The sequence below is a fragment of the Sorex fumeus genome, unplaced genomic scaffold (assembly GCF_029834395.1).
Source record: "Sorex fumeus unplaced genomic scaffold, SorFum_2.1 ptg000072l, whole genome shotgun sequence".
In the NCBI taxonomy this organism is placed as follows: domain Eukaryota; kingdom Metazoa; phylum Chordata; class Mammalia; order Eulipotyphla; family Soricidae; genus Sorex; species Sorex fumeus.
The window spans coordinates 21,986,194-22,000,408 of NW_026606129.1; the positions used below are offsets into that span (position 1 = coordinate 21,986,194).

The 14,215-nt window shown below is 40.1% G+C and overlaps 1 protein-coding gene across 1 annotated transcript in view; it reads right to left on the bottom strand.

Annotated features, from left to right (window-relative positions):
* Positions 1-14,215, bottom strand: part of EFHB (EF-hand domain family member B) — a 64,398-nt gene that overhangs the window by 14,268 nt on the left and 35,915 nt on the right. Inside the window, exons 7-9 of the mRNA XM_056129306.1 lie at positions 10,953-11,036; positions 10,214-10,281; positions 8,737-8,891 (exon numbers count right to left, since the gene is read on the bottom strand). Of these exons, the coding sequence (XP_055985281.1) occupies positions 8,737-8,891; positions 10,214-10,281; positions 10,953-11,036 (307 nt within the window). The remainder of the gene's footprint in view (positions 1-8,736; positions 8,892-10,213; positions 10,282-10,952; positions 11,037-14,215) is intronic.

Here is a 14,215-nt window from a genome sequence, read left to right on the forward strand (position 1 = left end):
CATGAGTTTTTTTTAATTTCTGTACTGAGTCCAGTCTGAAAATGATGCCCCTTATTCCAAAACAGCTACTCACCAATGAGCTGTGAATAAAGATATTCAACCTTTCTTGCTCCCAAATATTCATAGCTACCTGAAATTACTGAGCTTTAGAACAGCCTTCTCAAGAAATATCTACTTTCTTCACCAATTCCTAGCTCATGTATCTTAATAAAGCAGCTTTATCATTGAATGCAGTTGCCCCTAAAAGAAATCATTCGATCTCAGATGCTTCTTAAGTAATAGATATAATAGAAGCATTCAGAGTTTTCTTTAGTCCTGTTTTAAGATTTTGAAGACTGCTGTTAGCACTCCTGGGTATGGAATTTTTTTTTCTTTACACTCTCCACATTTTCAGTTCCCCAAGCACAAAGTCTGAAATGTTTGCTGTATTATAAGTACTCAGTTAAAAAAAATTAGGCTGGGGATGTGACTCAGTGGTAGAGTATCTGCTTTGCATTTATGAGGCCCTGCTTTTAATTTCCAGCATACATGATTCCCTAAGCACCACTGGGTGTGACCCCTCAGAGCCCCTAAGCACAGCCAGGTGTGGCAATAAATAAATTACTTAAAACATAATTTTATAATTCAATAAGACTTATTAAAAGAATCCTAGTGTATTTGTTCTGTTGTTTTTCTTTCCCTTAAAATTAAATCTGGACATCCAACAATATAAAAACTAAAAAGTTGGGCTGGAGCGATAGCACAGCGGGTAGGGCGTTTGCCTTGCACGCAGCCAACACGGCCGACACAGGTTCGATTCCCAGCACCCCATATGGTCCCCTGAGCACCACCAGGAGCAATTCCTGAGTACATGAGCCAGGAGTAACCCCTGAGCATCGCCGGGTGTGACCCAAAAAGCAAAAAAAAAAAAAGCTAAAAAGTTATCCTACAGCTGTACTTTTAAGAACAACAACATTGTATTACTGTCTCAGAGAAATAAAACTCTTCACGGACTAAGTACTTTATATGAATATTAAAAGTTAACTATTTAAAAGGTATATAAGCATTAAATAATTCTCCCCAATTTCTTTCCTACTTAATTTTACCATAAAGGACATGCCTGATGGTTCTCTAAGATAATAAGTTCATTTTCTTGCCTATAATTAGCACAGCGGTAGGGCGTTTGCCTTACAAGCGGCCAACATGGCCAACCCTAGTTCGATTCCTCCGCCCCTCTCGGAGAGCCCGGCAAGCTACCGAGAGTATCTCGCCCGCACGGCAGAGCCTGGCAAGCTACCCGTGACATATTCAATATGCCAAACACAGTAACAACAAGTCTCACGATGGAGACATTACTGGGCCCGCTCGAGCAAATTGATGAACAATGGGAGGACTATCATTAATTTAGAATAATTTTTAAAGCAAAAGACTATGGATGATTAATTATGGACCACTAGATTGATCTGACTTTATCAAATTATATCATCAGAGTAGCCTAAATTTAAATGACCCTACTTTCTCAAACCCAAAGCCATATACATTCCTCCCCAGAGGAAAACACTTTTTCTTTGGGGCCCACTCCCACAGTGGTGCTTGGAGCCTCCTCTGGTGGTTTGGAGGGGTCAAAGTGAAATCACTGCTGCTTTGGATTGTATCTGGGCCTCCTATATAAAGTATGTGCTCACGGTCCAGATAGATCCTGTGAGTTATTTTCCTAGCCAGAGGGAGAAACATCTAAAGTTTGATTTCAATCTAGACTGATAGTACTGCTTATATAACATATTCAATTGTTTTTTCCCCAGAAGTCCTTCCCAAGAATGCACAATGCTGGCCCTCCCCTTGCTCTCAGCATACTGTATTTTAAAAGTCTACTGAAAGTAGTTCTCTGGAGGCTGGAGAGGTTATACAGGTTAAGTCACTTGCATAGCACTGCATAGGGTCCTCTGGTCACTGAGTAGTGACCCCTAAATATAGAACCAAGAGTAGTCCCTGATCAGTGTGGGGCTTGACACAATCATCACATACACACATACATACAAAGTGATTCTCAAACTTGAATTATGCATCAGAATCACCTAAATAGCTTGTAAAAATAATTATTGAGCCCCAATCCTGAGTTCAGTAAGCCGGGGTAGGCCTTCAATGTGTGTTCTAACCCATCCCCAAATAATAATGAAGGCAATGCAAGACTCACTCTTTGATAACCATTGATCTAATCAGCGATCAGAGTCGAGGGCATGTGAAAGATCAATGAGAAAATATTTCAGTTTTTTTTTTTTGAGTAAATATCCAAGTCTCTGTTTGCTGACTATCCATTGGCTATACAAAAGCAGGAGTAAAATGAGTGAACATGTAAAACTACTAATCAAAAAAAGTGATGGAGGGGCTGGAGCGATAGCACAGCGGGTAGGGTGTTTGCCTTGCACGCAGCCAACAAGGCCGACCCAGGTTCGATTCCCAGCACCCCATATGGTCCCGTGAGCACTGCCAGGAGCAATTCCTGAGTGTATGAGCCAGGAGTAACCCCTGAGCATCGCCGGGTGTGACCCAAAAAGCAAAAAAAAAAAAAAAAGTGATGGAGGCCCACGTCCAAAAGAACAGGGGTAACCGGTGTTGGTGCGGATGTGGCGAAAAAGAAACTCTTCCTCACTGCTGGTGGGTATGCCGACTAGTCCAGCCCTTTTGGAAAACAGTATGGATGATTCTCAAAAAATTAGCAATTGAGCTCCTATTTGATCCAGCAATACCACTCCTATGAATATATCCTGGAGAGGCAAAAAAGTACAGTAGAAATAACATCTGCGGTACAGCCCGCCCCCAAGGGCCTGGGACCCTCTCTGGGCATGCGCAGCTAGATCCAGCCCCTAGAAAGCCGGTTTTCAACCCCTGATCTGCGTGGGACGGGCACAGAGGCCCAGCTCTGGGCAACAAAGCTGAACAGCTCCAATTCCAACAGGTACAGCCCGCCCCCAAGGGCCTGGGACCCTCTCTGGGCATGCGCAGCTAGATCCAGCCCCTAGAAAGCCGGTTTTCAACCCCTGATCTGCGTGGGACAGGCACAGAGGCCCAGCTCTGGGCAACAAAGCTGAACGGCTCCAATTCCAAACAGGAAACGTTCCCAACTCCTCGCCCAGTGCCAGGAACTCTTTCCGGAGCCACGGCCGCTTACGCGGCCGCAAAATATTTTCCCACTACATATGCCATATGAACCATAAACTACCTTCTTAGATGGAAACTTCTCTCGTTTAGCTCAGCCACTAGAAACACAGTAACCAATAACTCATAAGCCTATCTTAACTCACACTGCATATCAAGCAGAATAGTAACAGTGAACGTGAAGGACTAAACCACACCTCTCACCATGGTAAAGCAACGCAAAAGCCCACCAAACTTTCATATTGAAGAGTCTAGCCCAGATGACACCAACAGTACTGTAGTGTTAGACAACCTCTCTGACAAGGAATTCAGAAGGGAGCTACTTAGGACGATTAGGGAATTAAAAGAAACAATGGAAAGCAATGCCAATAGAAGACAAGAGGATCTGAAGGCAGAAATGAGGAAAATGCAATCAGAAATGTCAGACCTGAAAAATCTCGTAGGCGAATTGAAAAGCTCAGTGGAAGGCCTCAGCAGCAGAGTAACAGCAGCTGAGAACAGAATCAGTGAGCTCGAAGATGAAGTTCAGAGACTTTCCAGAAAAGAGCAGAAAATGGAAAAGAGACTCACAATTCGGGAACAGATGGCAAGAGAAGATTGTGATAAAGCCAAGAGTGGTAACATAAGAATTATTGGAGTCCCAGAGGGACAGGAAGAAAACCTCGATGAAGAAGAACCTGTCAAAGAAATCATTGCTACAACATTTCCAGAGTTGAAGAAAACTTGTGACCACATTCAGGAGGCCCGAAGGGTACCAGCTAGAAGAAATCCGAATAAAAATACCCCAAGACACATTCTGACCAAAATGAACAAAACCTTAGACAGAGACAAAATTCTGAAAGCAGCAAGATCGAAGAAAGAAATCTCTTACAAAGGAGCATCCTTAAAATTCACAGCTGATTTTTCTGATGAAACCCTCATGGCCCGAAAACAGTGGTGGGACATAATAAAAAAACTCAATGAAATAAATGCCTCCCCAAAAATACTTTTCCCGGCAAGACTCTCATTCATAATAGAAGGAACAACACACAGTTTCACAGACAAACAACAGCTCAGGAACTTCATAGACTCAAAACCATGGTTACAAGAACAACTAAATGGGCTACTTTAAGGCAAGAAAGGCCCCTTAAATACACCAAATTTTAACAGAACAATGGGACAAAATCCCATAACAATAATCTCTCTCAATGTCAATGGGCTAAACGCACCAATTAAAAGACATAGAGTGGCAGGATGGATTAGAAAATTGAACCCAACATTCTGCTGCCTGCAAGAAACACATCTCAATAGTCAAAGCAAACACAGACTCAGAGTCAAAGGCTGGAAAACAATCCTACAGGCAAACAGCTCCCATAAAAAAGCTGGGGTAGCCATCCTTATATCAAACCACATCGATTTCAGAGTGAGGAAGGTCATAAGAGACAGTGAAGGCCATTTCTTATTGATCAAAGGATCTGTACAACAGGAAGAACTTACAATAATAAATGTATATGCACCTAATGAGAGACCAGCAAAGTGCTTAAAGCAAGTACTCATAGATTTGGAAAAAGACATCAATAGCAACACAATACTAGTGGGAGACTTCAACACTGCTTTGTCACCTCTTGATAGATCAACCACACTCAAGCTTAGCAAGGACATACTTCATTTGAGGGAAACAATGGAAGAAAGGGACTTAGTATATATATACAGGACACTTCATCCACAAAAAGCTGAATACACATTCTTCTCAAGCGTACATGGAACATTCTCCAAGATAGACCACATGCTGAGCCACAAAACATGCCTCCATAAAATTAAGAAGATAGAGATTGTATCAACAATCTTCTCAGACCATAATGCGCTGAAATTAGAAGTAAATCACACACAAAAACAGAAAACTAAATCAAACACCTGGAAATTAAACAGTGCACTATTGAACAACGAGTGGATTAGACAGGAAATCAAAGAGGAAATCAAAAGATTCCTAGAAACAAATGAAAATGAGAACACGAGTTACCAAAACTTATGGGACACAGCAAAGGCTGTGTTAAGAGGAAAGTTTATAGCTCTACAAGCATTCCTCAGGAAGGAGGAGCGAGCACACATAAGTAACCTAACCTCACAGCTTAAGAGCTTGGAGAAGAACCAAAAAAAGGAGCACAACCCGAACAGGAGAAAGGAAATAAAAAAACTCAGAGCAGAGATTAACGAGATGGAAATCCAAAAAACAATCCGAAAGATCAATGAAACCAAAAGCTGGTTCTTTGAGAAAATTAACAAGATCGATAAGCCTCTAGCAAAACTCACAAAGAAAGGGAGAGAGAAAACCCTAATAAACCGAATCAGAAATGAAAAGGGGGTCATTACAACAGAAATCACAGAAATGCAGAGGATCCTCAGGGAGTACTTTGAGAAGCTTTATGCCACGGAACATCAAAACCTCGAGGAAATGGATAAATTCCTAGACTCCTACAGACTCCCAAGGCTGAACCAAGAAGACCTGGAATACCTGAACAGACCTATCACCATCAAGGAAATTGAAATGGTAATAAAAAGTCTCCCCAAGCACAAAAGTCCTGGCCCGGATGGATTCACTAGTGAATTCTTCCAAATCTTTAAAGAGGACTTACTCCCAATGCTCTTTAAGCTTTTCCACGAAATTGAAATATCAAAAACACTTCCGAACAGTTTCTACGAAGCAAATATCACACTGATACCAAAAGCAGACAGAGATTCCACAAAGAAAGAGAATTACAGGCCGATATCCCTGATGAACACAGATGCAAAGATCCTCAACAAACTACTAGCAAATAGAATCCAACTACTCATCAAAAAGATCATACACCATGACCAAGTAGGATTCATCCCAGGGATGCAAGGATGGTTTAACATTCGGAAATCAATCAACATAATCCACCATATCAACAAAAGAAAAGATAAAAAGCATATGATCATATCAATAGATGCAGAGAAAGCATTTGATAAGATCCAGCACCCCTTTATGATGAAAACCCTAGCCAAAATGGGTATAGAGGGGACCTTCCTCAACATAATTAAAGCCATCTACCACAAGCCTACAGCAAGCATCATCCTCAATGGGGAAAAACTGAGAGCCTTCCCTCTAAGATCAGGGACGAGACAGGGATGCCCACTCTCTCCACTGCTGTTCAATATAGTACTGGAAGTACTTGCAATAGCGATTAGGCAGGAAAAAGATATTAAGGGCATTCAGGTAGGAAAGGAAGAAATCAAGCTCTCACTATTCGCAGATGATATGATACTCTACTTAGAGAACCCAATAACCTCCACCAAAAAACTCCTAGAAAAAATAGACTCGTATAGTAAAGTTGCAGGTTATAAAATCAATACCCAAAAATCCATGGCTTTCCTATACGCAAACAGTGAGAGAGAAGAAAGCAACATGAAAAAAAACAATCCCGTTCACAATTGTGCCCCAGAAAATCAAGTACCTAGGAATCAGCTTAACTAAGGAAGTAAAGGACCTGTACAAAGAAAACTACAAAACGCTACTTCAGGAAATAAAAGAGGACATGAGGAAATGGAAAGATATCCCCTGTTCATGGGTCGGGAGACTTAACATTGTCAAAATGGCAATACTACCGAAAGCATTGTATAAATTCAATGCAATCCCTATAAGGATACCCATGACATTCTTCAAAGAAATGGAGCAAACACTCCTGAAATTTATATGGAACAATAAGCCCCCACGAATAGCTAAAGCAATGCTTGGGAAAAAGAAAATGGGAGGAATCAACCTCCCGAACTTCAAACTGTACTACAAAGCAGTAATAATTAAAACAGCATGGTACTGGAACAAAGGCAGAACTGCAGACCAATGGAACAGGGTTGAATACACCGACATCTCCCCTCAATCATATGATCATCTAATCTTTGATAAAGGTGCAAGTAATGTGAAGTGGAGTAAGGAAAGCCTCTTTAATAAATTGTGTTGGCATCACTGGACGGCTACATGCAAAAAAAATAGGCTCAGAACTCTGCCTAACACCATGTACAAAAGTAAGATCAAAATGGACTAAAGACCTCAACATCAGACCAGAAACCATAAGGTACATTGAAGATAAAGTTGGCAAAACTCTCCATGACATTGAAGCTAATGGTATCTTCAAAGATGCCACGCCACTGGCCGAGCAAGTGAAAACAGAGATAGATAAATGGGACTATCTTAAACTAAGAAGCTTCTGTACCTCCAAAGAAACAGTGACCAAAATACAAAGACAGTCTACAGAATGGGAAAGGATATTCACCGAATACACATCTGACAAGGGGTTGATATCCAGGATATACAAAATACTGGTTAAACTCCACAAGAAGAAAACATCCAACCCCATCCAAAAATGGGGCAATGAAATGAACAGAAACTTTCTCAAAGAAGAAATCCAAATGGCAAAAAAGCACATGAGAAAATGCTCTACATCATTAATCATCAGGAAGATGCAGATCAAAACCACAATGAGATACCATCTCACACCTCAGAGACTGGCCCACATTCAAAAGAACAAAAGCAACCGATGCTGGCGTGGATGTGGCGAGAAAGGGACACTCCTTCACTGTTGGTGGGAATGTCCACTGGTTCAGCCCTTCTGGAAAACAGTATGGACGATTCTCAAAAAATTAGAAATTGAGCTCCCATTTGACCCAGCAATACCACTCCTGGGAATATATCCCAGAGAGGCAAAAATGTATAGTCAAAGTGACATCTGCACTTGTTTGTTCATTGCAGCACTCTTTACAATAGCCAGAAACTGGAAGAAACCTGAATGCCCAAGAACAGATGACTGGTTAAAGAAACTTTGGTACATCTACACAATGGAGTACTATGTAGCTCTTAGAAAAGATGAAGTCATGAAATTTACATACAAGTGGTACAATATGGAAAGTATCATGCTAAGCGAAATGAGTCAGAAAGAGAGGGATAGACATAGAAAGATTGCATTCATCTGGGGGATATAAAGTAACAAAGTATGAGATTAATACCCAAGAATAGCTGAGATCAGCACCAGGAGTATTACTCCATAACTTAGAGGCCAGCCGGGTATCCTAGAGGAAAGGGCAGTTCAGATAGAGAAGGGAGCACCAAATAAAGGATGTTTGGAGGATCCTCCCAGGAGGGGAGATGCATGTCGAAAGTAGACTATGGACTGAACATGTTTGCCACTCAATGCCTCTTTTGCAGACCACAACACCCAAAAGGAGAGAGAGAACACAGGGGATTGCCCTGCCACAGAGGCAGGGGGGATGGGGGGATGTGGGGGGGGGGGGATACTATCCATGGTGGTGGAAAATGGGCACTGGTGGAGGGATGGGTATCTGATCATTGTATAATTGAAACCAAAGCACAAAAAATTGTAAATCTACATCTGTAAAAAAAAATAAAATAAAATAAAGGGAAAAAAAAAGAAATAACATCTGCACTTCTATGTTCATTTGCTGCACTGTTCACAATAGCTAAAATCTGGAAAAAACCTGTGTGCCCAAGATTGCATCCACAGGCCTTAGTTTGCTGACCCCTAACCAATACCAGCCTACTGGAATTTGGAAACCCACAAATAAACCATAAAGCTCCGTATTACTACTGGCCTTGTCATAGTGTCTGAAGGCAGCCAGCATGGTGTCAAAGTTTTGGTAGTTGAAGTTCTTAAAGCAATGTCGAACTGCTGCAATCTGGGCTCGTTCTCTATCCTTCCCTCGAAGATATTCACCAGGACGTCTATTATAGATGAGATCACTAACTCCTAGTGAAGAAATAAAAAAATATATACCTTTATTCTGAATTAAAATTCTGTAGAAACAGGGGTTAGGGTAGGCAGAGAGAGGGATACACTCTGAAATGGGGTCAGTTAGTATCAATTCCTCCTAGCGTGGGCCAAACACAAGCCTCTAGGAGAACTCAAGGTGCTTCATGGTGACCTTTCTTTCTCCACAATTTTCCCGATATATAAAAACTTTTCGGATGATATCTGTATAACAGAGACCCTTTTATTCATTCACCCTTTTATGCAGTCTCTTTACACAGAGACTATTAACTCTTATTCCAAAAATTTTCATCTTCAGAGCCAATACTTCTTTTACACCAAATAATATATTATCATTCAGTTTATGAAGGTAAAATCTTGATCAACATTAGAAAATTTATCAAATGCTCAAAACAATAAACATATATTCTACTCATAAGTTCAATAACTGCTGATGGACAATGTCCTGCTGACAGATGCAAGAATGCAGCCAAGAGTAAGATGGAATATTCCCAAGCTGAAGCCTGCCCCCAAGAAGGAAAAAATTATCATGATCAGCAAGTTTTCCCTTTGGATATCTAGTGTTTAGATTGCTTTAGGTGTGATTCCTCTTTTTCTTTTTGAATTGGTTGGTTGTTTGGTTGGCTGACTGGTTGTTTGGTTCAAAGAGAATGTTTGTGAATTATGTGATTATTTGGCAATGTTGTAAATCAAGATTGTAGTTCAGTAAGTCTGGGTGGAGCTTGCTAGCTCACATCTCCAATAACCTTGCAGGAAACACCATTTCCACAGTCTTTTAGGCCATGTATTGAATATCAAGGGCCCAATACAATATTGATTCACTGAAAAGCTTCTCCTGAGCTGGAGATAGTACAGGAGGTAAGAGGTTTGCCTTGCATGCAACCAGCCCTGGTTAGATCATTGCCACCTCATATGGTTTCCGAAGGATTACTATCAAGGGTGATTCCTGAGACAGGAATAGCCCCTGAGCACCACCACTTATGACCAAACACCAAAAAGTAACAAAATAAAAAGTAAAAGCACTCATTTCACTTTAGTTTGTTCAATACAAACCACATTTATTTACATGAAATGTAAGTCCTAAATACACTTAGGTACTCACTACACGTACTTTAAACTGGACCTATTTGAAATGTTATAATATGAAAAATTTCTTTCTTGTGCTACAGTTTTTCTCCTCTAATGTTAGTGTAATATTTTAAGCCTTTAAAACTAGAAACTTTCAGAGTAGATGAACTTAACTGAATTTTACTGTTATTTTTCAGGGAGAAGATTTGTATTTCTTTCTGTATTATATTTACCATACTCTTCGGGACGGAGACACGCTCCAAAAGTGTGGTCTGGAGAAACCTTCATAGTCTCTGCAATACTATTTAAAATTGAAAAATAAAAATTAGTTCAAGTTCCCACTGTAGTACGGGGAGAGGGCCCAAAGGACTGGAGCACATGCTTCACATGTTAATTCCCCAGGTTGATCCCCAAAATGACTTGTTCCCCCAAGAACTTCCAGGAGAGACCCCTGGCATTGTGTGGAGAGAGGGCCCCCATACACCAGCAGTTGTGGCTCCCAAAACAAAAACTCAAACAACATCACATGGCCTCCCTGAAATCTAAAATATATCTATGCAGGTTTCCAATGGCTTGTATTTTCCTCCTGCAGACAAACCTTCTCCAAGAAATCATTTATCTAATTTTACGCAGGTATTAACAATGGTGAAATCCTTTCACACGTGTAAGATTTAAAAAGAAACAACAGCCCAGGGATATGGCTCAAATGGTACAGGCTTTGCATGCAAGAGGCCTTGGGTTTCATCCCTGGAACTGCATGCCTAGTCCCCACTGCCAGTACCTACTAGTGACCACCAGATCACCACTGGCCCTGTTTTGCTGTGAGTGGGCAAGTTCCCTGACTAATTCAAAAAGTTTATCTTTCTGTTTTATTTAATGGATTGATTCTATTAAGACACAAACCATTTCCATGAGTCCTTTTTAATATTTGATCCAAAGAGGCTATTCATTTGAACTTAATCATTAACTTACGGATCTAAACTTCTTCCAAGTTTATGCTGAAACTTTTCATTGAAATCATCAACTCTCTTGGATACTACTTTAGCCCCCTTTTTCCTGCAAAATTAAAAAGTTAAGTATCTTTAGTTGCTTCAAGTATTCTGACTTAATTTTGATTAAAATATAAGACTACTTCATTTATTTTCATTAAACAACCGAAGTGTTCAGGTCAGAGAAAAGCTCAATGGGTTGCACTCATGTAAACCAGTTTTCATGCAGAAGGCCCAGGTTCTATGATACAACATGGTCCCCACCCCAAACACACACACACAAATACACACACACACCAAGACCACCAGACGTGACTGTGCACAAAATCAGGAATAGCCCCTGAGCAATGCAAGGAAGAAAGGAAGGAAGGAAGGAAGGAAGGAAGGAAGGAAGGAAGGAAGGAAGGAAGGAAGGGAGGGAGGGAGGGAGGGAGGGAGGGAGGGAAGGAGGGAGGGAGGGAGGGAGGGAGGAAGGGAAGACAGCAAATAACCAAGGGGAATAAAAAGATAGCTTTCAGCTATGAAAAATATGATGGAAAAATTATAATATTCTCTAGTGACAAAATATTAAAGAATAAAAGATCCAGAGAGATAGCTGAAAGGGATAGAGTATGCTTTGCATTCGGGAGGACTGGGTTTAATCTCCAGCACTGCACGGTTGCCCCTGAGCACAGCTGGATGTGGCTCCAAAACAAAAAACAAAATAAATTTTAAAAATTAAATAATAATGTGCCATAGAGGTAATACAGGGAGGTTACGCTGTTTGCCTTGCATGTGCTTCACCCTGGTTCAAATCCTGTACCACATATGCTCCCCTGAACACTGAATCAAAGTAAGCTCTAAGCATAGCTGGGCGTGACACAAAAACAACAAATAAAAAAGATGAATAAAGTGTGACTTTAAACATAGTAACACAGTTTAACATGATAAGCAGTACACACACACACATACACACACACACAGACAAGGGCAATAAGTATGAAAAACACTTGTGGCTTATCAGTGTAAATAGTTATAATTCTTTTGGGAATAATCAGGCAATAAAATTAAAAAGTGGAGGCCAGAGAGATAGTACAGCAGGTAGGGCAATTGCCTTGCATCTGGTAGACCCAGTTTGATCCCTGGCACCCCATATGGTCCCTCGAGTCCACCAGTAATGATCCTTGAGCACAGAGTCAGGAGTAAGTCCTGAGCATGCTGGGCATGCCCCCAAACACAAACAAAAAAGCTAAAACAAAGGTAGTGACAAATTTATTAACATATTATCAAGAATGCACTCTATGAATTTTAAGTGTTGCTAAGAATATACAGCAAAAAAATATAAAATTGTTTTATATTAAGTATAAGTGAACAGAATATAAAATAAAATCGCACTCTGATAAAGCTATGCAAAGATCCGTACAGGAAGTCACATAGACAGAAATGCATTAAGAAGATAATAATGGTTGAATTAGGTTGACAGGATTATGGGTGGTTTTATTTTCTGTAATATAACTTTGTGTTTTTATCATTGTGATTAAATGAGTAAGATTTCTTTTGAGAGCTGTAAAATTACACTATTATTTAATAACATTAAAATTAATAAATTCTCTATTGTTTGCCAAGACTGAAAACAATGAACATTAAATTCTTAAATTCCATTTGCTTTTTAAAAGTATTTACTATAGAAATATCAAGCTGAATAATTTTCTGGAGAAGAGTGACACTCTGTGGAGAAACAAAAGATGAAACATAAAGTGATTTTTCTTATTATTTCTTCATTTACTTCCCATTAGCTCAAAAAAGAAAAAACACAATACAGATGAAATATAATCTGTCTTATTTCTTCATTTACTTCCCACTAAATTCAAACATGAAAAAAATGTAGGAACAAAAGTCAGAAGAAATCAAAATCAGTTTAAGGATGACAATGTAAACAAATGAGACTGAAATCTGAAATCAGGAGGCCAGAATGATAGCACAGTGATGAAGGTGCTTTCCTCGTAAGTGACTGACCAGGTTCAATCCTTAATCCCTGCCACCCCATATGGAGCCCCAAACCCTGCCAATTCCTGAGCACAGAGCCAGTAAGAAAGCCCTGAGCACAGTCAGGTGTAGAAAAGATATCTGAAAACCAGCTCCAGGGCTGGGATCAGATTCCAGTACAAAGTACATGCCTAGCATGTGAGTTCAATTCCCGGCTCTGCAAGATCCCCTGATTAAGACCATCTGCCCAACCTCTAATCCATCAGGCCCCCACCATTGACCAAGCATCCCCCACAGGGACCCAGGGTCTCCCAAAAACCTATTAAAAAGCAAAACATGCCAAAATCCCAACCCAACAGAGAATTAAAAAGGGATGAAAAATATGGATTATAAATTTGATAAGTCTAATTCCTTCTAAATCTAAAAGTATTTAGATTACATATCTGGGAGAATCCAGAAGTAATGGCCATATATATCAGAGCATTGCTCACTGTAGCATCATAACACATATTCACTAACCAACTGAGAATAAAGAATTTTATCCACCATTAATTCATTCACATATAATACACATATGAACATGTGAACATATTTGTATGCTACGCATACACACATATCTGTAATTTTTTGGGGGGAAGCACACCTGGCTGTGCTGGGGATCAAACCAAGGTTGGTCTCAACCAAGTCAAGTGCCTTAAGCCCTATTTTATCTCTCGAGCTCCATACCTACAGTTTGAATATCTGATTCTTTGGGTGTTTTTTCCTAAATTTTTTTATTTAATTAAAATACCATGATTTATGCTGAAAGTAGACTACAGACCAAACATGATTGCCACCCATTGCCTCTTTTTCAAACCACAACACCCAATAGGAGAGAGAGAACAAAAGGGAATGCCCTGCCACAGAGGCAGGGTGGGATGGGGAGGATGGGGGGTGGGAGGGATACTGGGATCCATGCTGGTGGGAAATGGGCACTGGTGGAGGGATGGGCATTTGATCATTGTATAATTGAAACCGAAGCACAAAAATTTGTAAGTCTTCAACTGTACCTCATGGTGTCTCACTAATAAAAATTTTTTAAAAATTTAAAGGATACTGAAAAAAAAAAACATGATTTACAAAGTTACTGATACTTGAGTTTTAGGCATACAGTATTTCAACACCAGTACCATTACCAATGTCAATTTCTCTTCACTTCACCAGTTTCCATAATTCATCTACTCTAACACACACACACACCCTGCCCTTCTGACACCTGCCACTTTGAAAGGCACATTACAG